General features: G+C 43.2%; 1 protein-coding gene across 1 annotated transcript in view; it reads left to right on the top strand.

Annotated features, from left to right (window-relative positions):
- Window positions 1-26,755, top strand: part of xxylt1 (xyloside xylosyltransferase 1) — a 93,534-nt gene that overhangs the window by 51,329 nt on the left and 15,450 nt on the right. The window contains exon 4 of the mRNA XM_029695887.1: window positions 5,905-6,037. Coding sequence (XP_029551747.1) covers window positions 5,905-6,037 — 133 coding nt within the window. The remainder of the gene's footprint in view (window positions 1-5,904; window positions 6,038-26,755) is intronic.

Below are 26,755 nucleotides of genomic sequence, written 5' to 3'. Positions count from 1 at the left end.
CGCCAAATTCAAAACAACAAAAATCTCATAATTCAAATTTCTCACACAAACAAGTATTATACACCATTTTAAAGACAATCTTCTTGTTAATCCAACCACATTGTCCGATTTCAAAATGGCTTTACGGCGAAAGCATAGCATCAGATTATGTTAGGACAGCGCCTAGAAAAGAAAAACCACACAGCCATTTTCCAAGCAAGGAGAGGCGTCACAAAAACCAGAAATACAGCTAAAATTAATCACTAACCTTTGATGATCTTCATCAGATGGCACTCATAGGACTTCATGTTACACAATACATGTATGTTTTGCTCGATAAAGTTCATATTTATATCCAAAAACCCCATTCTACATTGGCGTGTAATGTTCAGAAATGTTTTGCCTCCAAAACATCCGGTGAATGAGCACATCAATTTACAGAAATACTCATCATAAACTTTGACAAAAGATACAAATGTTATGCACAGAATTATAGATAAGCTTCTCCTTAATGCAACCGCTGTGTCAGATTTCAAAAAAGCTTTACGGAGAAAGCAAATTTTGCAATAATCTGAGTACAGCTCTCAGATATCAAAACAAGCCATACAGATACCCGCCATTTTGGAGTCAACAGAAGTCACAAATAACATTGTAAATATTCATTTACCTTTGATCTTCATCAGAATGCACTCCCAGAAATCCCAGTTCCACTATAAATGTTAGTTTTGTTCAATAAATTTCATATTTATGTCCAAATACCTCAATTTTGTTCACTTGTTTAGTCCAGCACTCCAAATTCACTAAGCGCGTGAGTTTACTCCAGACGAAAAGTCAAAATAGTTCCATTACAGTTCATAGAAACATGTCAAACGATGTATAGAATCAATCTTTAGGATGTTTTTATCATAAATCTGCAATAATATTCCAACCGGACAATTCCATTGTTTTTAGAATTGAAAGGAAAGGCAGCTCGCTCTCAAGGCTGCGCACGTTTGAGCTCATGCCAATTTTCCAGACACACGACTGAATCAGCTCTTATTCTCTTCCCATTCACAGTAGAAGCCTGAAACAAGGTTCTAAAGACTGTTGACATCTTGTGGACGCCTTAGGAAGTGCAAAATGACCCCACAGACACTGTGTATTAGATATGGAACCACTTGAAAAACTACAAACCTCAGATTTCCCACTTCCTGGTTGGATTTTTCTCAGGTTTTTGCCTGCCATATGAGTTCTGCTATACTCACAGACATCATTCAAACAGTTTTAGAAACTTCAGAGTGTTTTCTATCCAAATCTACTAATAATATGCATATTCTCGTTTCTGGGCAAGAGTAGTAACCAGTTTAAATCAGGTACGTTTTTTCATCCGGCCGTGAAAATACTGCCCCCTATCCATAACAGGTTAACTTCTATGGGCTAGGTGGGACGTTAGCGTCCCACTCTATTCAACAGCCAGTGGAATCGCGTGGCGCGAAATACAAATACCTCAAAAATGCAAAAATTTCAATATTTCAAACATACGACTATTTTACACCATTTGAAAGATAATACTCTCGTTAATCTAACCACATTGTCCGATTTCAAAAAGGCTTTACAGCGAAAGCAAAACATTAGATTATGTTAGGAGAGTACATAGACACAAATAACCACACAGCCATTTTTCAAGCAAGCATATGTCAATAAAACCCAAAACACAGCTAAATGAAGCACTAACCTTTGATGATCTTCATCAGATGACACTCCTAGGACATTATGTTGTTCAATCAAGTTCATATTTATATCAAAAACCAGCTTTTTACATTGGCGTGTGATGTTCAGAAATTGTATTCCCACCGCAAACTTCCGGTGAATTTACTAAATTACTCATGATAAATGTTGACAAAATACATAACAATTATTTTAAGAATTATAGATACAGAACTCCTTTATGCAATCGCTATGTCAGATTTTAAAATAGCTTTTAGGCGAAAGCACATTTTGCAATATTCTGAGTACATAGTTTAGCCATCACGGCTAGCTATTCAGACACCCGCCAACTTCGGGGCTCACTAAACTCAGAATTACTATTAGAAAAAATTGGATTACCTTTGCTGTTCTTCGTCAGAATGCACTCCCAGGACTGCTACTTCCACAACAAATGTTTTTTTTGTTCCAAATAATCCATAGTTATGTGCAAACACCCCCGTTTTGTTCATGCGTTCAGGTCACTATCCAAAGGGTAACGCGCAAGCGCATTTCGAGACAAAAAACTTCAATGTTCCTTTACCGTACATAGAAGCATGTCAAACACTGTTTAAAATCAATTTTATGGTATTTTTCTCGTAAAATAGCAATAATATTCCAACCGGACAATGCTGTATTCATTCAAAAAGGAAGAGAAAAAATGGTGAGGTCTCGTGAACGCGCATTTCCTATCTCTTAGCCACCAGGCAGTCCACTGACAAACTGTGCTCCTGTTATCTGCCCGGAGACAGGAGACGCGTCAATCCGCTTTCTGAACGCTTTAGAGAGCCAATGGAAGCCTTAGAAAGTGCTACATAACCCCAGGGGCACTGTAGTTTCGTTAGAGAAGCAAAGGGAGAACTACAAATTCGCAAACAAGCCACTTCCTGAATGGAATTTTCTCAGGTTTTTGCCTGCCATATGATTTCTGTTATACTCACAGATACCATTCAAACTGTTTTAGAAACTTCAGAGTGTTTTCTATCCAAATCTACTAATAATATGCATATTCTCATTTCTGGGAAAGAGTAGTAACCAGTTTAAATTGGGTATGTTTTTTATCCGGCCGTGAAAATACTGCCCCCTAGCCCAGACAGGTTAAAGGAGCAATCACCACTTGCTTACATCAACATATATAGCCTCAAAACAGGATTAAAACAATAATTGTAATATCATGGACGGTCAGTCCTTGCATTCATAGTCTATACATTTGAGAGTGGTTACATTTCTCCATCCCCGTCCCTCAACTTTTTACCGGAACAGGGGCAGGGAGGACACGGTTATGGTTTCTACTGCTGACTACCTCTTTACCTCTGACAGACAATGCAACCCGCAGCAACTACGCTGTATAGAAATAGATAGAACTGGGATGGATAAAGCCTCATTCTTTTTTTATCCAATATATGAGTCATTGAAAATGGCACATCACATTGCTGGCCTGAAGCATAATGAGAGGGGAATGAGGCAAGTTGTTGGTAGCTTTGTTGGTCATAGTGGATTATGTTATAAAAGGGACTGGTTCAAAACCAATGTACATCTAGTCACATCAGACAAATGAAACAGAAGATCAAAATAAGGCATAGGCCTACATGATCTCGAGGTCAGGTGACTACACCTGACATATTTTCTTTCAAATAAGAAAAGGCTTTAGTAGAAGACCAAGTCTCCTCCCTCCCAAACCCCAAGCCCCCCTTTAATGCCGCCTACTTTCCTCAGACATAATGTTCTCTGAAGGCATGATTAAACAAAGCAGTCATCATGGCCCGTTGAGGCCTGGTCCGTGGAGATGCTCGGCTGGGCGCCGGAGGTGGGCCGTGGCGGTGAACCCTGCTGTGACCCCTCCAGTTCTGGGAATTGGTCTCTCCCTCCGGGGAAACGAGGCCGACTGAAATGAATCCGAGTTGGCCGAGCACAAACGCTCTGTTATCCTGCACTGTAACGTTACCCGAGGCACCAGCCAGAGAGCCCCCAGCTCCTCCAGTATGGTAAAATGCCACCCTGCATTCCTCCATCATTATTAATAGAGAATTTGATTTGATATCACGTTTGTTTTAAAGGTGATTCTGCATTGCCTGTCAGCATTAAATGGTGTCATAATAGCAGTGAATGATGGTTAAGCAAAGCGGCAATGGAAGAGTGTGAGTAAATGTGACCCTGTGGTCTTTTTATGCTTTATGTGGTTATATCATAGCTCAGCCCAATTTTGTATCAGCCAAATACTCTCTTCCTGCTTTCCCCTGCCCCAAAGCAGGCCGTCTAAAGCCCCCTCAGAACAAACAAAGTCAGCGTTTGCCGGTCGGGGGATGACGCTCCGCCACTCTACCTCATGAAGGCATTGTGAAGGGGACTTCCTTGTTTAAAGAGTCAATCCGAAGTTGAAAAAATTAAGGGTTTTCCCCACCACTGTTTAGCAAAAGAACTGTGATGGGGCTGGAGAAATGTAACAGCTCTCAAATTCATAGAGCTATAGATACAAGGACTGACCATCCATGATATCAAAATGATAGTTTTAACCATGTTTTGAGGCTATACAGTGTTTGTTTACATTTTCTTTGTTTATAAACATTGGAGGAAAACAAGTTTATTTTGGGTTCTGATGGGGTACAACAGTTGACAGTATGCTCATGAGGCATTTATAAGTTATATTCATCAAGAATCAATGGGTACATATAATTAATTTAAGTCCACAAATGTATTTAGCAACTGCAGATTGTCCCTTTAAAGAGCAGGGGAGAAAACGGCTGACCATCTCTGCAGAGTTTAGTTTCTGCTGCTTGTTTGGACAGATACCGGCCCTAAAATATCTCTCTGGCCAAAGCCTCTGTGGAAACCCCGCTCTAGCCCAGCATTGTTCTGGTTTCAACAGGCTTAGTTTAGGCCACTTGTTTCCCCTTTTCCATATGCAGGTCCATTGTCTGTGCAGTCTGGCCTCTCCAGGCCAGGGGCCCGAGTTCGGTTTGGCCTCTCCATTGTGACCTCAACTCTAAGATTGGGACAGAGACACGTTTGATTAAAGTGCATGCCACTGTCTGATATCAAGAAGCTGGAAAACTGTTTCTTGTTAACTGAAATCGCATGGTTTGTCTTGCTTGACTTAGGCAGCGATTACTTGTACTTTTAACGCTCTATAGACACTTAAGCTTCGTTTACACAGGCAGCCCAATCAGATCTTTTTTTTAAATAATTGGTCTTTTGACTAATCAGATCAGCTCTTTTGCCTTCTGTCAATGTCGTGTGTAGGTGGCAGGAAAGTCAGGCGCAGGAGAAATCAACTTGGTGTAACTGGAGTAGTTTAATTAAGACAAAACAAACTCCAAAAACCAACGTACATAAATAAAATAACTTGGGTAAAATAACCCGTCGCCCACCAATACAAATCCACGAGCACATAACAACAAACAATCTCTGACAAGGACATGAGGGGAAACAGGGTTAAATACACAACATGTAATTGATGGGATTGGAACCAGGTGTGTAGGAAGACAAGACAAAACCAATGGAAAATGAAAAATGGATCAATGATGGCTAGAAGACCGGTGACGTCGACCGCCAAGCACCACCCGAACAAGGAGGGGCATCGACTTCGGCAGAAGTTGTGACACCTTGGGTCTTGGCATCTCGAACTACAGATGTTACTCACAGTTTCATATATTTTATAATACAGTTAATGAGTGGAATAGTAAAATAGTAATTTGAAAGTACAAGAAAATGATCTAGACACACTCTCAATGGATCTCACAAAAAGTTATCTGAAAGTCCAAAAAATTATCTAGACCACGTACCCAGATTGCTCAAAAACCCAATCCGCAGTAGTCCAAGAAAGTGACGAAAAGAGACAGAAGAATGCGCGATCGAGAGGGACAGAGAGCAGTTGCTTCGTGAGGTATCTCTAACAAAAAAAGTACAGGATTTGAGTGATTGATAGTTGGTATTCAGCTGTCATAAAATGCCTTATTTACTTTGAAGAACTACTAAAATTGTGATTTTGTCAGACAGCATAGGCAGCAGCTCTATATAGATGATGACTTGGAATGAAATAATAAAGTCATCAAATTAATAAAATGTAATATACACCTGAAATATTTGATTAAAGTAATGTAAATAAATTATTGTTAATAAGTGATAGGCAGTAATGGGCAGTCACTACCATCATGGGACTTTTATTTTTTATTCTGTGTGGTTATGTCTTTAACTGTGTTTCAGATCTGCAGCGCATTGTACAGCTGGACCTGGATCTAAAGTACAGGAGCAACATCAGGGAGCTGTTTTTGGAGTTTGATCGATTCCCTCCCGGAGCTGTGATCGGCATCGCCCGAGAGATGCAGCCGGTATACAGGTATTCCACACACACACACACACACACACACACACGTATGTGCGTGCGTGCACACATGAATCATGAAGACTCGTGGGGCCGGAAAGGATCACAGTGTGTTATTTAACCATTTGTTTCACTGCCACAAAAAAACTAAGACCGTTTACCATCACTAAAATCTATTTCTTAAACCGTGACAAACAACATCACAGTACTATTTGAGACATGAGAGCAGACCAGAACCACTGAAGCACATTGCTTTGAGTGGCAGAGAGGCAGAACTTGTCGATATGTTCTTGTGGTCAGTCGATGCTAGTCTGTTGAAAGTGGGGCACTCTAAAAGCTGAAATTGAGAGGGCCTCTTTTGAGTTCCGAGTGCTCCCTTGCTGTGCGTTCCCACCAAAGTGACAGTGACAGGAGCTGGCAGAGAGGAAGTCCGCTCAGTGCCCTGCTGTCGAGGGTTGTCCATATGGAAAGGGGAAGTGTGGAGAGGGACGTTGGGAGAGACCGATGTGTGGAGAGTCTTGCTGAGGAGGAGGTTGGAGATGGGGGAGTCGGGGAGGGGGATGGACATGAGCGGCAAAAGGAAACGTGTGTGTGCACGATACATGTGTGTGTATGATATGACATTCTGAAGGTCAGTGTTTTTTAGGCTGCAACAACAGGAAGCACTGTGCTCCTGTGCTCATCAGTGCTGTCTCTCTGTTCACTGGAGGACAGTTCCCATTCCAGCAGGCTGTCGCTGTGTTCTCCTCTCCCCCCTCCTCTATCCTCTACGCCTCTCCTCCACTTTCCTCTCCTCTTATCCAAGCTCATCACATCAGCCTGCCTGCAGGCTCAAAACGCATGTTCCATGAAACCCTGTAGGCCTTGTAGAGGAGAGATGGCTTATATGAAGTCAGAGGTAATTAGTATTAAAAAAATATTGTGATTTAAGATGCCAAATCACATCTTTGGCAAAACCACAAGAGCCTATGGTTCTAGAAAGAATCCAATTGTTGTGTGTGTCCACATCCACTGCTGAATTACTTTTCCCTATCATATTTATCTTCTCACCTTAATCCCACAGTAAGTAGCTCTGCCATAAAATTGTGTGTTTGCAGAGGAAACTATTTGAACAGTTGCACTAAGATTAACAGGCTCCTCTGTAATACTTAGGGGGCAAACAGAGAGACAATGGTTTTGATCAAACAGAAAATGTATTTATAATTTATAGTTACACAAATTTTGTCATCATCAACACGCTCTAGTGTAGTTTCACAAAGTTTTTCTAAATAGGTTTCAACTACTCTGATGTAGCCAGAATACATCTGTCTCATAACAACTGATTCAGACTCACCTCATATTGCTTAGTCTCCTTTGACTTGAGTAAATCTGTTAACTGTTCGTTCACACTGTGTAAACCAGCCAGCAACAACTGTGTAACTGTACCTTCACACTGTCTAAACCAGCCAGCAACAACTTAAACATGCCATAGACACCATCTCCCCTAGGTGGTACTAGAGACAGCTAATAGTCTGAGCTCATGGTTTTGTTTACTACCCCTCTCCTTCCCTCGCTCTCCTTTCTTCCATCTCTTCCATCCCTCCATCTCTTCTATCCCTCCCTCTCTCCTTCCCCTCTTTCCAGACGCCGTAGCTGGAGAGGAAATACACATCACTTAGCCAATTGTTTTACCCCCAACCAAAACAGATGTATCACGCTTCAGTAATGTGCATACCGGCACATCCCGTAAATAGCCGTAAACATCCTTTAGTCAGTGTATGTTGAGTCAGTGAGTGTTCTCTATAGAATGCCCCATTTACCGTTATTATGTGAGTGAAGTAAGGCTTAAGAAAATCATTGGGGGCAGGAAGCCTAGCGATTTAAGAGTGTTGGGCCAGTAGCTGACAGGTTCTGTCAATGTGCCCTTGAGCAAGGCACTTAACCCTAATTGCTCCTGTAAGTCACTCTGGATAAGAGTGTCTGCTAAATTACAAAAACATTTAAATAAAGAAAGTAGTGTAAAAATGTTAGCTTGAAATGTCTGAGACAAACTGATATAAGCATTGATGGATGCTGCCTAAGGAGAAGCAGGCTCCCAGAACACAGTGCTGTGAATTTCATTCAATAAGATGATTTAATGTGTGATCCCACTCTGAACATCCTCCCTTCTCCCCCTGTATCTTGGGCTGGATGGAGGGAGGCAGTGTGTGTCAATGGCCCTGGGACCCACACACAATAGTATAATACAGAGTAGGGAGAGGCTCACCAGTACCTAATGCAGTGTATAGTGTACACTGAGGGTGTTTCTCTATGCATACTACCGTGCTCCACACTCTCATGCTCCAAGTGCATTCTCCGAGGACGTTCTCTTCAGTACGTTCCTGTGAGGACGAGAGTGTGAAGAACGCATAAAACATTACATTTGAGAAGCACTCACACTCCCTCTACTGTATGACGTCACGCTGCATCTCCCCATTCACTGAACCTTCTTCCAGCCAGGACAATGGCAACAATGGAGACGAAACAGGATGTACACAAAGCAAACATTTTTACTTCATAACTATCAGCTAGCTATATGTGAATCGTATTAATGTAGCTAACCAGATAGTATAACAGGAAAAAACGACCTAAAACCAATGTTATCCAAGGTAGATGTCAATTCTTCGTGGGTAGTTAGCCACAAATAATTGTTAGCTAGCTAGCTATCTGACTAGCGAACAGTAGTAGCTAGCCAGTTAGCTGTATTGACTTACTATGGGCTTGCGACCTACAGTGGGTATTGTTGGCAGGTAACCATGCCAAAATGAACACAGCATGTATATATTAACGTATCAAGCTAAAATATTGTAGTCTGGCAACGTGATATGTGAATAGGCAACATTTCATTCCGAAGTCTGAGTGTATTTTCTCTCGCTTCAGCTCAAATAATTGCCACCATTGATTTCATGAAAATGTGTGTAATATTTTTACGTGGTTGAGCCATATTTCTTTGCATACTTTCTGTTGACGCTTGCATCAATGCATGCTTCAAAGTATGTACAAACAGAGTATGCATTCGAGAAGTGCCCTCCGTACTCCGTTTCGCATACTTTGATTTTGACTCATATTCCGAGCCTCCCGTACTCCAATTTACATGCTCGGAGCACAGTAGTGTGCATTTTGAGAAACACCCTGAGGAACACCTTCCTAATATTGAGTTGCACCCCTTTTGCCCTCAGAACAGCCTCAATTCGTTGGGGCATGGACTCTACAAGGTGTCGAAAGCGTTCCACAGGGATGCTGGCCCATGTTGACTCCAATGCTTCCCACTGTTGTCAAGTTGGCTGGAAGTCCTTTGGGTGGTGGATTATTGTTGATACACACAGGAAACTGTTGAGCGTGGATAAACCCAGCAGCGTTGCAATTCTTGACACAAACCGGTGCGCCTGGCACCTACTACAGTACGCCGTTCAAAGACACTTAAATATTTTGTCTTGCCCATTCACCCTCTGAATGGCACACATACACAATCCATGTCTCAATTAAGTGGATTTAACAAGTGACATCAATAAGGGATCATAGCTTTCACCTGGTCAGTCTATGTCATGGAAAGAGCAGGTGTTCCTAATGTTTTGTACACTCAGTGTATATTGTGTACTATAGGGGGAGACTGTAAATGGACTGAAAGCTTTAGTATAGGAAAAACAATCCCCCTCCATTGTTGAAGTAAACAGAGCCACGTGTACGCGTGGGCTGTGCTCCATAAGAGATGAGGCAATATGGTTGTATAAAGAGATTTATGATAGATGTTCCTGATATTTACATACAATTATGTAATCTTTTACTTCACTGAAATTCTGATAAGTGGTCCAGTAGGTAAAGGTGGTATGTTGTTGGACCTGTTTTCCTTCAATCCCAGCTGTGTGGGAGTGAGCCTGGGCTCTGGGCTCCTTCATCCCCAGCTTTTGTTCCTGGCCTGATTGTAACATCCCATTCACAGCCACCAACACAAATACCAATGGTCCATTTAGACTGCAGCATTGTTTACAGGAGTGTGTGTGTGTGTGTGTGTGTGTGTGTGTGTGTGTGTGTGTGTGTGTGTGTGTGTGTGTGTGTGTGTGTGTGTGTGTGTGTGTGTGTGTGTGAGAGAGAGACTGGGCCATGCTCACAGTTAAGGGTTGTGGAGCATCTGCTTACTGCTGTAAACAAACAAGTCTGGAAGCCTTGTAGATTTTAGAGCGAGGGAGTGTACATCAATGACTGTGTGTGAGCGAGTGTGCATGAAATTAAGATGGAGTGAGCTTGAGTGTCTGCAGCTCTAGCATTGTACACTTAGGCAATGTTTTGCTAACTAACCGCTCTCACTTTTGGCTAGAGATCCCATCTCCCCCTCCTTCATTGAGTACAAATGCTATGGAGATGGATGCATGGGACCGGTGCATGGGCAGTGTGTACTGTGCCTCTTCCAGGATTTTTCTTAGAACTTTCTATGCAGTTAATGAGAAGTATAAGTACACAGCATCTCTCTGCTCTTATTCCTACCCAGGCCCAAGTGTCAGAGGGGGTAGTCTCAGTCTAGAGAGGAAAAGGACTTCATTGACGGTCTTTTGTTCTCCCACTCTTCTCCACATCAGAAGCAAATTCATCTCCGCAAGACTTTGAAAAAAAGTTTAACAAGACACCTTTTGTGAAAGAAATAAAAACCCTGGGAAAGAAGCCAATGTAGTTGGACTTGCATATCATCAATCTTGTGTGTGCTTTCAGGAAAAGCTTTTTTCTCAATATTCACTCTCCAGAAGGTTGTGTAGACAAGATGAATGTCCTATTTTCACTGCTCAATATTCACTCTCCAGAAGGTTGTGTAGACAGATGAATGTCCTATTTTCACTGCTCAATATTCACTCTCCAGAAGGTTGTGTAGACAAGATGAATGTCCTATTTTCACTGCTCAATATTCACTCTCCAGAAGGTTGTGTAGACAAGATGAATGTCCTATTTTCACTGCTCAATATTCACTCTCCAGAAGGTTGTGTAGACAGATGAATGTCCTATTTTCACTGCTCAATATTCACTCTCCAGAAGGTTGTGTAGACAAGATGAATGTCCTATTTTCGCTGCTCAATATTACATTTTAGTCATTTTTATTTTTATATTTTTATATTTTACTCTTAGCAGAAACTCATGACCCACACATTTACATAAATGTAAATTGGCTGGCTAATAGTACTATTTTACACGACAGAGCACTTTTCCCTCCTGAGCAACTGAACCTAAGTCCTCAGCGAACACAAAGCATTTTGCGAATCTCCAGTGATGTCAACACAACTGGTATAGGCAGCGTATGGCAGTTCATACTGTATCTGGCCACTCAGTGTACTCAAGCAGTCTCTTGTTGAAGGATGGGGAGATAGGTATCATTTTATTTAACCTTTATTTAACCAGGAAAATCCCATTGAAATAGTATTTTTTGCAAGGGAAACCTGGCCAAGAAGGCAGCAGCAAACAATACAACATTTTAAAAACATTCAATACAACATTACAACATTTTAAAAACATACAATACAATCAGCACAACAACACCACAATCCAGCCTACAGGAAACATTTGTAGTGTATTTTTTCTGTCACTCATCACCACTTGTCTGTTGTCTCATGTATGTCCCCTTGTCTGTACCCCTCTGAAGTGAAGACACCAGCCTTGTCTATCCTGAGGTTGGCTCACTGGTCCTCTCTTCTGGTGACACCAGAGTCAACAGAATTCATCGTTCTCTATGTGCTCTATGCAGTGATTTTTCAATAGGGATGCTGTCTGCACTGGCCAGAGCAGAGGGTTTATATTTCAGGTGAAGTGATTACAGACGCAACCTTAGCTTTCTGCCCAGGTCGCGAAGGGCTCCAGTTTCTCCAACAGATTCCCATCTCTGCTCCCACCGTAGCCACTCGCTGGGCCTCGAACCAGGAACCGCTCCATGCCTGGATGTACACACACAGGCAAGTGTTCACGTCCCTTACCAAACACAGGCCCACCGGCCTCTGGAGTTTAACGTAATCCCCCAGAGGACCCACGTCAAGACCCTGTACGTGCTCTCACCATTGATGAATGGATAACTTACCCTGCCAGTCTGTTTGTCCAATGTAGGGGGCATCATAGCTCAACAGGCTGAAGTAGAATCAGTCCGTAAAACAAGTCAGTTAAAATTGTGGGAAGAAAAGGTTAGTGCTATCCGGAATCCTTGGGACGTCCCTACCCTAAAAGCGGAAAGACACATTTCAGTTGAAGACATTGTTGTACAACTGACTAGGTATCCCCCTTCCCCTTTCCTTTCCCTTAACTTTAACACCTACCTTTACACTTACCTAACTCTTACCTTAACCGTTTCAAATGTCAGCTTAACTGCAGCTCTTAAATACTCAGTAACTGCAGTAGGCAGCAAACATTAATGATGTGATTGTGGAATGTTTTTTCAGTATTACAGATAGGCCTACAGTGGGAATATTAACGTTAGTGTCATACATAGTTTAAGTTTCAAGTTGTTGTACACTTCGCATGATAATGCAAAAATATAAATATAGTCTGTGTGTGCGTATGTGCAAAGAGTTTTGTGAATGAAAAGCAGTGTGTGTGTGTTTGTTTGTGTGTGTGTGTTTGTAACCACTCTCCTCCTCGAGTGCTCTCCGTGCTGAGTGGAGAGGACTGAGAAAGCGCTCTGCTCCTCATCTTTTTTATTGCTAATGCAGGAGCGCACAGCCCTCCTCGGCCGCATTCACAACACATCCTTTCAATGAAATGTTTATTATAGGGGAAGATGCTCTTCCTTTTTCTTCCACAGCTGCATCCTTAATGTTTTAAAACCCAGCAGCCCATCTTGCATAACACCTGCATGTACAGCCAGACATAGACAGAGAAATGTCAGACCACTGTGTACCAAAGACTGACAATAACTAAAAGACTGTACACCCACCTGGTTTACTTTCTGGTTGCAGCAAGATCTGGTTAACTCCCATAGGCCACTTGGTCTGACAGTGGACATCTTCAGTAAAACGTCCTAGTAAAAGCCTGTTAGAAAGTAATACTGATTGAGCCCTATTATGGGCCATTTATCTCATGTCTCATTTCCTAAAAATGTTCTTGACTCATAGAATATGACTCTACACAGCACCCACTTATCTTCCTTATTCATCATATGACTGAAATAATCATTAGTATCTCATTAGAGTCTTAAAATACTGTTTTCCTCACTGCTCGGTCTGAGAAATAAGACCTACCTGCCTGTAATTATACTTGTGTGTCAGAGATGACACAGGCCAATGGGCCAATTTAAGGGCATAGACTCATAATATGTAGGCTGTTTGTTTGAGGGGTTCTTTCAGTACCAAGGTGTAATTTCCTTATGAGTGGGTTGGTACATAATTGAATGTGAATGTGTCACATGAGGTATAGGCTGAAGATTTCACCTACCAAGTAGTTGACTTTCTTATTACATGCCCCTTTGGCCTTTTTCTTCATAAATCCAAGTGTAGAGGTGTTTTTTTCCTTCCGAAGGGGGTCGTGTTTTTTTACTTCACGTCGTCAAAGCATAATTGGTTTTAGAATATAGTGTGAATGTTTTGGTGGAGGTGTGGGAGTTTTCACCTACCAACTACCAACTCTTTAAATCCCCATTTCTTTCTCTTTATTGAAACACTTTTCACTATACCTGCACAATCTCCAAAACATCTCTGCAATGCATGGAACAGCTGGAATATTATTCCCCATCTCCGATTCAGTGTTTAATCTGCTCTGTAAAATCAGGTTGTTCCCTGCTCTGAACAATGTGGAAGGCAGATTTGGATGAGGAGTGGTACAGATCGTCCCTGATGTTCTCTTTGGGAGGCTTCACACCACAGCCTGGCAGCTTACTGTGAGCTCACAAAGAAACCGCAGATGAGAGCGCCGTGACTTGGCACTTCTGGTAGGCGGGTTGAGGAACACTTTGAGGCCAGATTGAGAGGTTCTGGTAGAATGAAATAGGCTAGGTCTGGTGCTGAAACAGAGTTGATAGAAGGATCACAGATGTCACTGAGCGGACTGTTCTTAATCATGACCTACTCATGTACCAAGTAGAGTACTTGAGGGACAAGTTGGCCAGTGCTTATACGTCTCAAAGGCAAAGAAAGACAGACAATGAATCAATAAAGACCCAGACCCTTTTACCCTTATTTTACCAGGTGACTGAGAACACATTCTCATTTACATCAATGACCTGGGGAATAGTTACAGGGGAATGGAGGGGGGATGAATGAGCCAAATGGAAGCTGGGATGATTAGGTGGACATGATGGTAAGAGGGCCAGATTGAGAATTTAGCCAGGATACCGGTGTTGACACCCCTACTCTTACGATAAGTGCTATTGGGAGCTTTAATGGCCACAGAGAGTCCCGTTTAACGTTCCATCCGAAAGACTGCACCCTACACAGGACAATGTCCACAACCACTGCCCTGGGACATTGGGATATACAGTACCAGTCAAAAGTTTGGAAACACCTACTCATTCAAGTAAAAACATTCATTTCTTTACTATTTTCTTCATTGTAGAGTAATAGTGAAGACATCAACACTATGAAATAACACATATGGAATCATGTAGTAACCAACTGTTAAACAAATCAAAATATATTTTATATTTGAGATTCTTCAAAGTAGCCACCCTTTGCCTTGATGTCAGCTTTGCACACTCTTGGAATTCTCTCAACCAGCTTCATGAGGTAGTCACCTGAAATGCATTTCAATTAACATGTGTGCCTTGTTAAAAGTTCATTTGTATTATTTCTTTCCTTCTTAATGCGTTTGAGGCAATATATTTAGTATAGTTTTATCTAAAAATGATTACTTTATTTATGTTTCACTATTTTCATTTTTCTGAAATTCACTGAGGTTGGTCCTTCCCTTCCTCGTCTGAGTCTTTCTGGCAGTGGAGGCTCCTAACAGCTGTAATTGCCAACTAAACGTTGGTTAAAAGTGGAACGATGCGACACTACACTTCGAGGGGTCACTCAGACTACCTCGCCTCTCACATTGAGAGTCATGCTGAAACTACACTTCAAGGACGTATCGCTCGTTCACCCCGTGTATGTTACCAGCCTCGAAACTGTACCCCTGCTACTTGGAGCAGACTTGATGGATCGGTTACTCCCATTGATGGATTGGAAAACCAACCAGGTATGGTCACAGGCCACAGTGCCTTCTCCACTGACCACACTGTCTTCCCCTAATGCTAGTTGCAACACAGTCATTCACGAGGGGTATCTGTCGAAAGCAGCCCTTGGGAAAAAGACGTTTAGAATCCTCTTGGTGCAGAATCCGATCCAAGGAGATATTACGATATCTCGACACATTCCATCAGCCAATCTGATTGACCATTCTTTTCATGATTTCGAGCCAGCTGTCTCTGTGAATAAGCAACTTCCCTCCTCCTTGCAGTCGTGCAATACGGTAGTTGACATGAACTTCTTTTGCCCTTCAGATACTTCCACAAGCACTGTGGCCGTCTCAGCAAGAAAAACATTGATGCGCAGAGTATACTCTGCTTCCGATGATACACCTTCCGCTTTGTTGGGGACTGTCACCCCTTACAAAGACACTAATGGCGTCAGTCCAGCAACTGACCCGATGACTCCCACTGGTGAAACACTTTGCGATATCACAGACCAATATCCTCGTCTCAGTTCGCAGGTACTGAAGAGGTTGCCACACGCGGACGCGGTGGTGACTGACATGCCTCGACAGCCACTGAGTGTTTTGAAGTACAAACACCAGGAGATTTGGTTAAAAGGTTACAGCCATTCTCATAACAACGCGGCTGCTGACAACTCGTACATAGGGTCCGACCTTTTTGTTTGCGCCTCAGACACCAACACCACCCGCTGGTGGGGGGGTCCCGAGACACAAAGGGGGGGAATAGTAGCCCAGACCCATGATGAGCCTCATCGAGGCCGGTGGGGGGGTCGAGACTACGGACAACACCGTACGAGGCCGCCAGAGCATAAATCAAATCTAGTTGTAAACTCCCCTATGAGAACAGGGAGGATCAGTCAGGCCCCTAGATGGGGATTAGCTTAGAACACATCTAAGATAGTACTGAGGTGTACCACACTGGTCGTAAAGGAAGTCCAGTGGACTTGTCCACCTCCAAAACAAATGGCAACAATAATCATTCCTTGCCATGTGTAGGTTCAACTACAATACAACTAGTAAAATGCTCCAATCATGTGTTCCGGTAGTATAATATTTCAGAATAAATCGGTAGGACAACTGGACCCCTTGAATACCATTACCAATACCACAGTCAGTCCAGTAGCACTCAGTAAGAGGATTAGTAACCTCACAAGTTAAATTGCTATTGATAATAACGACATAGGAGTCACTCAGAGTGCAACATGGGGAAGGGAATCTCCATTGCACTCTTCCAATGGTTAACACACGCCACTAATAAATAGAACCCTCCGTTCAGGAGAAAAGTTATTAGAAGTCATGAACCATGATCACACCACGTACGACTGGTCTAATACTTAGAGTACTTCCGTTGTGAGGTTAACTCCTCCGTGGATAACATAGCTATGAAGTAGACTTCTTCATACCTACCGCCACTACAATAGTGGAAGACAGTGACTGGTAGTAAAACCACTACAGACTCCCTCGACACCAATTCTGACTGACCTCCAGGCATTGACCTGAAAATTACCTGACTACGTCAGACTCATTCTGAACAAGTTGTAATCTGCCAGGATACTTGGTTTTCTTCCCTTGACATGTGCACTTGTGTAAGCATAAACGCACATGCACAACGGAACATCCAATTAGGATTTATGCTAGGATTACTTAAGGGTCCGAGCAAAATACCAGCCTTACTAAAGTTGAACATTTATTTTGAGGCCTTTAACTCTACAGCTACTGACCAGTTTTGTTCTCAGAAGTCTATAGGTCATCCCTGTAGACTGCCCAAAACTAGTGCCTTACAGCTGTTGACTTATCATATAGTTGTCAACTTAGGATAGTACCCTAAGCACCACCCCGCAAATTAGGAAAGCCCTAGATATGACTTTAGACAATGCCATGATAGGGTCATTTTGCCAAGACCATGGACGTAGATAGAATACAGTCCAATTAGATGATTAAGGTGGCATAACTATATTCTGTTTTGTTTATGCTTTCATTTATTTTGTTCCATTTTCTTCAGCACATAAAGTGATAGAGCCATAAACAACTCCCCCATACAACCATCAGTTAGTGCCACAATGCCGCTCATTTGGGAGGAAATGTAATGATATATTTCATGAGTGTGTGTACGTTGTTAAAATCTGCCTAAGTTACTGCCCAGATATTCCAGTCTGGACGACCAGACGACGGGTCCGGAACGGCGATCCCAATCCGGACATCCGCTGCCGAGCCATGGAACGGACTTCTTCATTTGCAGAGACCCTACCTGGGTCGACCACCAGAGGGGGGACTGCAACAGCGACCACCAACTGGACATCTGCTGCCCAGTCTTGGAGCGGACTTCTTCATTTGCAGACACCCTACCCAGGTCGACCGCCAGATGGGGACCACAATGATGATCCACAACCAGGACAACCCACGTTCATTCTTATGTTGGTTTGCAACATGCAGGTTAATCGCAAGATTGAACCCAACATGGGGGGATTGTCATGACGTTTGCCTGTGGGTAAGGTTTACGACCCCCCATAAATACCTTTCTCCCTTCCCCTCTCTCTCTGACTCTACTGAAGGACTCTCGAATAGCCTTTGTTAAACATAGAGAGTCTGGGAACGTCAAACAAGTGGGGGGAAAGGAACCATATTTCGGTAATAGAACCAGTTGGAAATATGCGTTGGTACTTAATGAGTATGGATGTCAGTTCGGTTGTCATCTGAGACATTATGACTGATGACAGGACGACATAAACTGTATCTGGGAAAGTCTACACATTCTAGTAATCAGATTCACATGGAATTGTTGTGCAATTTAAATGTTTGATATTGAAACTGTTTGTTAGAAGATTAAATGTAATTTTAGCTTCCAAATGAGAGAATTGGGTTTTCATAAGTTTAGAGGCCTGCTCAATCAGTGGCCCGCCCCTGTGAAGAGACATGGGTTATAAACTATGAAACACACCCTTCTTCCCCTCCACTATATAAGCCCTTGACGAAAATGTAACCTTCTGTTCCGGGTACGTGAGGTCTGCAGCCTCTGCGTTAAAAAGGACTAACATGTCAAGTACAGAACTAAGCCAACCTCAGCGTGAGCTTTGGTTGCAAATGGTATGAACTTTGAACACTTATTCATAACAGAAGTGATACCTCCTAGCCATTAAGTTAGCAGCGGCCGCTGTAAACGTGGGCAAGGGAAGGACGGGCGACGTATCCAGTCTAACACACAACGAAGATACTACAACGTATCCAATTTACCACCAAAGACATTCTTCCGAGGACAGGAAGATCTCTGTTGGCCAGCATCTACGACCAACCTACCGAAGCGCAGCCCAGAGTAAATATTTATTGCATTTTCCTTTTCCAAATGGGCGGTAATGTAGAATGCATAAGATACTGTATTTACGATAGCATAGCTGTTTTTGTTCCTCAGTCTTCCCGCTCTTTCATTCAAGCCCAACCCCCTCTCTTTGTGTAACAAGCCTCATACAGGTTCAGTCCACCAGGGACGTTTTCTGTATGACATAATTTGTATTCTGTGTATATGTAATTCTGTGTGATTAGTTAGGTATTTGGTAAATAAATAAGCCCAATTTTGTATTGCTGATTCAACATGTTAGCCAGGGTTCATGACGATAACTAAGAATTTACAACTTTCAGATGAGACTGAATAAGGTGATGATTAATATTGACTGCTATTGATGTAAAATATTACTAGGTCTTTCAGAGTTTATTCAGAAGATAACAGCTCTATAAACACTCTTTCGTGGTGCCCCGACTTTCTAGTTAATTACATTTACATGATTAGCTCAATCAGGTAATATTAATTACAGAGAAAGGATTTTATAGAATAGCATGTCATATCACTTAATCCGGCATAGCCAAAGCCACGACAGTTCACATACTTTTTCTTGCCACTGTAAATGAGATATTTATGTATTTGACTTTCAATATATTAGCAGAAACTTCTAAAAACTTGTTTTTACTTTGTCATTATGGGGTATTGTGTGTAGATTTTCAATTCAGGCTGTAACACAACAAAATGTGGAATAAGTCAAGGGGTATAAATACTTTCTTGGTATTTCTGTTTTTTTTTAGGGGGAAAAACTGAAATATTACAGCCTCGAGTCTTCTTGGGTATGACCATACAAGCTTGGCACACCTGTATTTGGGGAGTTTCTCCCATTCTTCTCTGCAGATCCCCTCAAGCTCTGTCAGGTTGGATGAGGAGCGTCGCTGCACAGCTATGTTCAGATCTCTCCAGAGATGTTCAAACAGGTTCAAATCCGGGCTCTGGCTGGGCCACTCAAGGACATTCAGAAACTTGTCCTGAAGCCACTCCTGCGTTGTCTTGGCTGCGTGCTTAGGGTCATTGTCCTGTTAGGAAGTTGAACCTTTGCCCCAGTCTGAGGTCCTGAGCGCTCTGGAGCAGGTTTTCATTAAGGATCTCTTTACTTTGCTCTGTTCATCTTTCCCTCTATGCTGACTAGTCTCCCAGTCCCTGCTGCTGAAAATTATCCCCACAGCCCGATGCTGCCACCACCATGCTTCACCGCAAGGATGGTGCCAAGTTTCTTCCAGACGTGACGCTTGGCATTCAGGCCAAAGAGTTCAATCTTGGTTTCATCAGACCAGAGAATCTTATTTCTCATGGTCTGAATGTCCTTCAGGTGCCAAACAAAATCACCTGCGGGCCAAATTCGACATCCAGTTGAGGAACCCTGCTGTATACCATCGAGCCACAACCCCTTTGGCCTCATGCGATTGGGTTGCATATCCATTGCTTATACCCCATGATCTACATACATCGAGTTCATGTTTATCTAATGTTGCAAAACTGAACCCTGGTTTCTCTGTTGCTTTTAGACTTCGGGCTGAAAACAGCAGAGAGATATTTGACATGCAGGAGAAGTGAGAGGTGAAATATTCTGGTACACTAGTAATTGTTAACACGTGTCTTGGCACATTAACCACGCCGTCCCCTTTTAAACAGTTCCTTCTGGGCTCTGTTATCTAAAACTTTTTTGTGACACAGTTTCATGCACATTTTGCTCGATTCATGTAATTGGATGGGCCTGAGCAGAGTTGTTCAATTCCTAGAAAGGAACATGTTTACTCTACGTTTGGCTATGTCACTGTGATGTTAATGACCTTGGACATGATGAGGACTTAGAAATGAGCAATTTTTCACACTGCAATTTCCCAGCCATATCCTCAGAGGATTGAATTTACTTTAGTGGACAGAAGTGTGTGTGTGCATGCTTGCTGGTGTGTGAGTGTGTTTATGCGCGCACCCTGTGGACATTCAAGTCTGCCACCAATATGGAATTTTATCCCACCCTAACCACATACTTCCCCCATTGTAGCTCACTCCTCAACCTGGCTCTAGCTCTCCCTGGCCCTAACTCAGCAGTAGGTATAGGCCAGGGTTCTCCTCCACTAGTGCTGTTTGTCCTCTGTCTGTATGATGGCTTCCTATTCAACAAAAGTCCTGGTGTCAAAACAGCCATGTGGAGGAGTGAAAGGCTGTGTCAATGTTGCCCTAGCTGGTCGCAGAGGGACAGAATATGTGGCACTCCGCCTGACTTGACTTAAAAGAGATAGATGGCCTTTAAAGCCCCCTTTCCTACAGTCTGGGGGACGGGGAACGAGGACAGTACAACAGAGCTATGTGAACAAGTACGTTTGGAGCTTATAGCTGCTATTTATAAAGGGGCAATAAAACAATCTACAGTGTCAAAGGAAAGCTGTCAGTCCCACTAGACTTTGCTGAGCTGCAGGGAGAGGAAACACTTACAATAGGAGGCGAGGCCTCTATCCCTCTTGCTCGCCTCACTATCCTCCCATTGAAGCTCATATTTGTGTATCGGGGGTCACGGCTAATGAATTAGCATTGAGAATAGGGCGGACGTACGCATTGGATTGTGCGTTGGTGTGTGTGATTCACATCATTTTGTTTGGCTAGAAGACATAGTGTTAAGTCCCCCTCAGGGTCTCCCAAGATCTGGATTGAAGCACAACAAGTGCCTTCTCATAAACAAGATGCTCTTCTCATAAACAAGGTCAGAAAAAATTCACCAAAACACCTTTCACTTTCCCTTGTTTTGTTGACACACAATGCCCAAAGATAAATGACTCTGAGAATCATTTAGCAAAGGGACAAACTCCGTTGGGAGATTGACATTTGATGGCAGTAGAAAGGTCTAATCTGAGATAGATTGTTTTGTTCATGTGATGGGGCTGTTGGTCTGATGTTTCACGTTTCGTATTCTGCTATTAGCGCCTTGTTATTTCATAGTGAAGCCCACTTTGTGCAGCAGACATTGTTGACAAGGTCATTGTCTATTAACTATCACCAGGCAACAGTGGTGGCCACCCCCTTCCTGCAACTTCATTCCTGGCTTTCTCTTAAGTATCGAAGCTGTAATGCTACCTTTGATTTAAGAGGTTTATGTCAATGTATTACTGTGATTTCAATTTTGGTAGAGCTCACAAATGAACCTGTTACACTTTGAAGACACCCCAAGGAATGGAGATGCAGTACTGTAACTCAAACTGTCAGTTCACCATACCAGGTAGTGGAGACAAAACAATTGGTTAGACTTTCAGTTCTCTGCGTTTCTTTGAAGTTTTCTCTTTCTTGTGGCCTTTCAAGCTAAACTCCTGAGTGGAGGTTACAAGGATAAAAGCAAATCTGCGTCTGGGGCATCAAATAGCAGGAATTAACACCTGGAGGCCTTTGAGATGAGCACTCTCCTGTGCCAAAGGCCCCAAACTCCCTTCCCTCTCTGAGATCGGTTCACCAAGTAGACAAGGGAGTTTTTGGGAGTTGGAGGCATGTGGATAAAATAAGTGTTTAAAGGTTTTCTTTGACACTGCCTGAGCCTCTCTCCACAGCAGTCAAGGAAAGTCAGGCAAAGCATCTCTGCTCAAATCAAATCAAATGTTATTTGTCACATGCTTCGTAAACAACCGGTGTAGACTAACAGTGAAATGCTTGTGAATGTGTGTGTGGCGTCAGCATACATGTGTGCGCATGTTGTGCATGTGGGCATATGTAATGTGTGTGTTGGGGTGTCAGCGTAAGTGAGTGTGGGTAGAGTCCAGTGTGTGTGTGTGCATAGTCAGTGTAATTTTAACTAGGCAAGTCAGTTAAGAACAAATTCTTATTTACAATGGCTGCCTATCCTGGCCAAACCCTCAGCCGGACAAAGCTGGGCCAATTGTGCTCTGCCCTGTGGGACTCCCAATCACAGAAGGTTGTGATACAGCCTGGAATCAAACCAGGGTCTGTATTGACCCCTCAAGCACTGAGATGTGCAGTGCCTTAGATCACTGTGCCACTCGGGAGCCCTGAGTGGCACTAAAAGAGTTAGTGCGAAAAAGGATTAATGGAGGTAGTCCGGATAGCCATTTGATTAGCTATTTAGCAGTCTTGTTTAGCAGTCTTAAGGCTTAGGGGTAGAGCATGGTGTGTGCAACGCCAGGGTTGTGGGTCCGATTCCCACGGGGGGCCAGTACAAAAAAAAATGCATGAAATGAAAATGAAATGTATGTATTCACTACTGTAAGTTGCTCTGGATAAGAGCGTCTGCTAAATGACTAAAATGTAAATGTAATGTAAATGTAGAAGCTGTTCAGGGTTCTGTTTGTTCCAGACTTGGTCTACTGGTAGCTCTTGCTGTGCGCTAGCAGAGACAACAGTCTATGACTTGGGTGGCTGGAGTCTTTGACAGTTTTTTGGGGTCTTCTTCTGACACCGCCTGGTATAGAGGTCCTGGATGACAGGGAGCTCAGCCCCAGTGATGTACTGGACTGTACTCACCACCCTCGGTTGCACGATGCGGTCGGGGGGCCTTGCAGTTGCTGTACCAAGCAGTAATGCAGCCAGTCAAGATGCTCTCAATGGTGCAGCTGTACAACCTTTTGAGGATCTGAGGGCCCATGACAAATCTTTTTTTTTGTTATGCCCTCTTCACAATTGTGTCAGTGTGTGTGTATCGTGTTAATTCCTTAGTGATGTGGACACCGAGGAACTTGAGGCTCTCGACCCACTCCACTACAGCCCCATCGATGTGGATGGGGGCGTGTTCACCCCTCCGTTTCTTGTAGTCGACGATCAGCTCCTTTGTCTTGCTGGCATTGAAGTAGAGGTTGTTGTTGTCATGGCACCACACTGCCAGGTCTCTGACCTCCTTCCTATAGGCTGCCTCTTTGTCGGTGATCAGTCCTACCACCGTTGTGTCGTCAGCAAACTTGATGAGAGGGGAATAAGCACACACCCGTGAGGGGCCTCTGTGTTGATGGTCAGCGTGGCGGATGTGTTGTTGCCTACTCTCACCGCCTGGGGGCAGCCCGTCAGGAGGTCCAGGATCCAGTTGCAGATGGAGGTGTTCAGTCCCAGGGTCCCGAACTTGGAGGGGACTATGGTGTTGAATGCTGAGCTGTAGTCAAAGTTCTTACATGGATATTCCTTTTTTCAAGGTAGTTGAGAGCAGTTTGGAGTGCAATAGAGATTGGGTCATCTGTGGATCTGTTCGGGCGGTATGCGAATTGGATTGGGTCTCCAGGGTGTCTGGGATGATGGTGTTGTGAGCCATGACCAGCCTTTCAAAACATTTCATGGGTATAGAGCTGAGTGCTACATTAGTCATTTGGGCAGGTTACCTTGGTTTTCTATGGTGGTCTGCTTGAAACAAGTTGGTATTACAGAAAGTGTCAGTAAAGACACTTGCCAGCTGGCCAGCCCATACTCCGAGTACGCATCCTAGTATTCCGCCCGCGGCATTGTGAATATTAACCTGTTTAAAGGTCTTACTCACATCAGCTACAGAGAGCGAGACCACACAGTCATCCAGAAAATCTGGTGCTCTCATGCATGGTTCAGTGTTGCTTGCCTTTAAGCGGGAATAGAAGGCATTTAGCTTGTCTGGTAGGCTTGCGTCGCTGGCAGCTTGTGGCTGTGTTTCTCTTTGTAGTCCATAATAGTTTGCAAGCCAGGCCACATCTGTTGTGCGTCAGAACTGGCATTGTAGCATTTGATCTTAGTCCTGCATTGATGCTTTGATGGCTTGTATTCAGACCCTTTGCTATGAAACTCAATTGAGCTCAGGTGCAACCTGTTTTCGAATGATCATCAAATCAAATTTATTTATATAGCCCTTTGTATATCAGCTGAAATCTCAAAGTGCTGTACAGAAACCCAGCCTATAACCCCAAACAGCAAGCAATGCATGTGAAAGAAGCACGAGTGGCTTCGGGACAAGTGTCCGAATGTCCTTGAATGGCCCAGCCAGAGCCCAGACTTGAACCTGATCCAACATCTCTGGAGGGACCTGAAAATAGCTGTGCAGCAATGCTACCCATCAAGCCTGGCAGTGCTTGAGAGGATCTGCAGAGAATGGTAGAAACTCCCCAATTACAGGTGTGCCATGCTTGTAGGGTCATACCCAAGAAGATTTGAGGCTGTAATCGCTGCCAAAGGTGCTTCAATAAAGTACTGAGTAAAGGGTCTGAATACTTATGGAAATGTGAAATATCCTAACCTGTTTTTGCTTTGTCATTATGGGGTATTGTGTGCAGATTGGTGAGGGATTTAAAAAATAATACATTTTAGAATAAGGCAGTAATGTAACAAAATGTGGGAAAGGTCAAGGGGTCTGAATACTTTCCGAATGCACTTGACTTATTACACATTTTTGTTGTTACAGCCTGAATTCAAAATGTATTAAATATATATTTTTTAATATTACCCATTTACACACAATACCCCATAATGACAGTGAAAAAATGTTTTTTTTTTAATTTCTGCAAATTCATTGAAAATGAAATATGGATTCACACTAGAGGTCTTCACAGGTCCAAAAAGTTGGATCCCGTACCAAAATGAGCTAGTCCCATTTCGATCTTATCTGAGTGAGGGAAGCAGCATGAAAGCCATTTTTTAAGCTTCCTTTTTAACCAGGGCTGATAAAGCACAAGATGAGGGAGGAAGGTGCTGCTCTAGCAGGCAGGGGTGTACTGTTAGCGAGTGACATGGTGAGCAGGGAGGGAGAGACTGCAAGCAACTCACACTATAATAGACTAATAGCTGCGTTATTTATCATCAAATATTTATTTTATTTAACTAGGCAAGTCAGTTAAGCTCATGTGGGTCCAATTTCCTTATTTACAATGACGGCCTAGGAACATTGGGTTAACTGCCTTGTTCAGCGGCAGAACAACAGATTTTTACCTTGTCAGCTCGGGGATTCGATCTAGCAACCTTCCGGTTACTAGTCCAACTCCCTAACCACTAGGCTACCTGCCGCCCCAGGATTACATAGTAACTGTCTTGGACTGCATCAAACTGGGAGAAGCTAGTTAAGCTAGCTAACGTTAGCTAGCTAGGCTAACTGAGGCTGCAGTACATGCACTTTCTCATCCTACAGTTACAAATAAAAACAACTCCATTTAGAATATTAAGTAGCAGCCTACCTGTTGGCTCTTGGTCATTGTAGCCTATTCTTCTCCTTTAACTTTTAATTCCATAATTTTAATTACATCTTCCATTGATTAGATAAAGTATCTCCTAACTTTTACCACACACGGACCAAGGCTCTATGACTGTAGCCTATTGCCGCTTTGATGATTATGATTGGCCAACAACATGCTTCCTGCACCAGGCTCGCACCTCATTAAAAGCAAGAGCAGCAGGCTAAATTTCTCATTCTACTGCAGCAGTCGCGCTCAGATCTGTACGGGCCCTTCTGGACAAGTCAGTTAAAATTACACATACCCGAGACCCATGACTGTCACGGAATTCTAGGACCAGTGGAGATGCGGAATCAGGCGCAGGAGACAGAGGCCCGGAGCAACAGTGTTTTAATGCCACGGTAAACAAAACACAATAGCCGAAAGGCGCAGGGCGCTTAAATAAGTCCGCCAGGAAAACACATTCCCAAAAGAAAACACGAAGAAAAGCGCACGGGGCGCAGCCCGGCAATAAATCGTACACAGGCCAGCGAAACAGGCCACACACACACAACTGTCCTGAGTGGACAATAAACAATCCCGCACGAGAACCCAAACTGAAAATACACACTAAATAACCCCCCACTAATGACAGACACGAAACAGGTGTGGGATAGACAGACAAAACCAAAAGACACAGAAACATAGATCGGTGGCAGCTAATAGGCCGGCGACGACGACCGCCGAGCGCCGCCCGACTGAGGACGGGCGCCACCTTCGTTGGATACTGTGACAATGACAATCATATCAGATCCGACCCAGACCCGTGACATTATTTAGAATTCTGGATCCGGGTATTCGGGTACAGGTGGATCCTTGAAGACCTCTAATTCACAACCCTTTGCTATTACACTCCAAATTTAGCTCATGTGAGTCCAATTTCCTTTGATTATCCTTGATGTCGCTACAACTTAATTGTAGTCCACCTATGGCCAATTCAATTGTTAGGACATGATTTAAAAAGAAACACACCTGTTAGCTAGCTAGGCTAACTGAGGCTGCAGTACATGTGCTTTTTTTAAGGTCCCACAGTTGAAGGTGCATGTCTGAGCAGAAGCTATACCATGAAGTCCAAGG

Source organism: Salmo trutta, chromosome 17, assembly GCF_901001165.1.
Source record: "Salmo trutta chromosome 17, fSalTru1.1, whole genome shotgun sequence".
Lineage (NCBI taxonomy): Eukaryota > Metazoa > Chordata > Actinopteri > Salmoniformes > Salmonidae > Salmo > Salmo trutta.
Note: the sequence above shows the minus strand (reverse complement) of the source record. Positions and strands in the feature narration are given on the sequence as shown.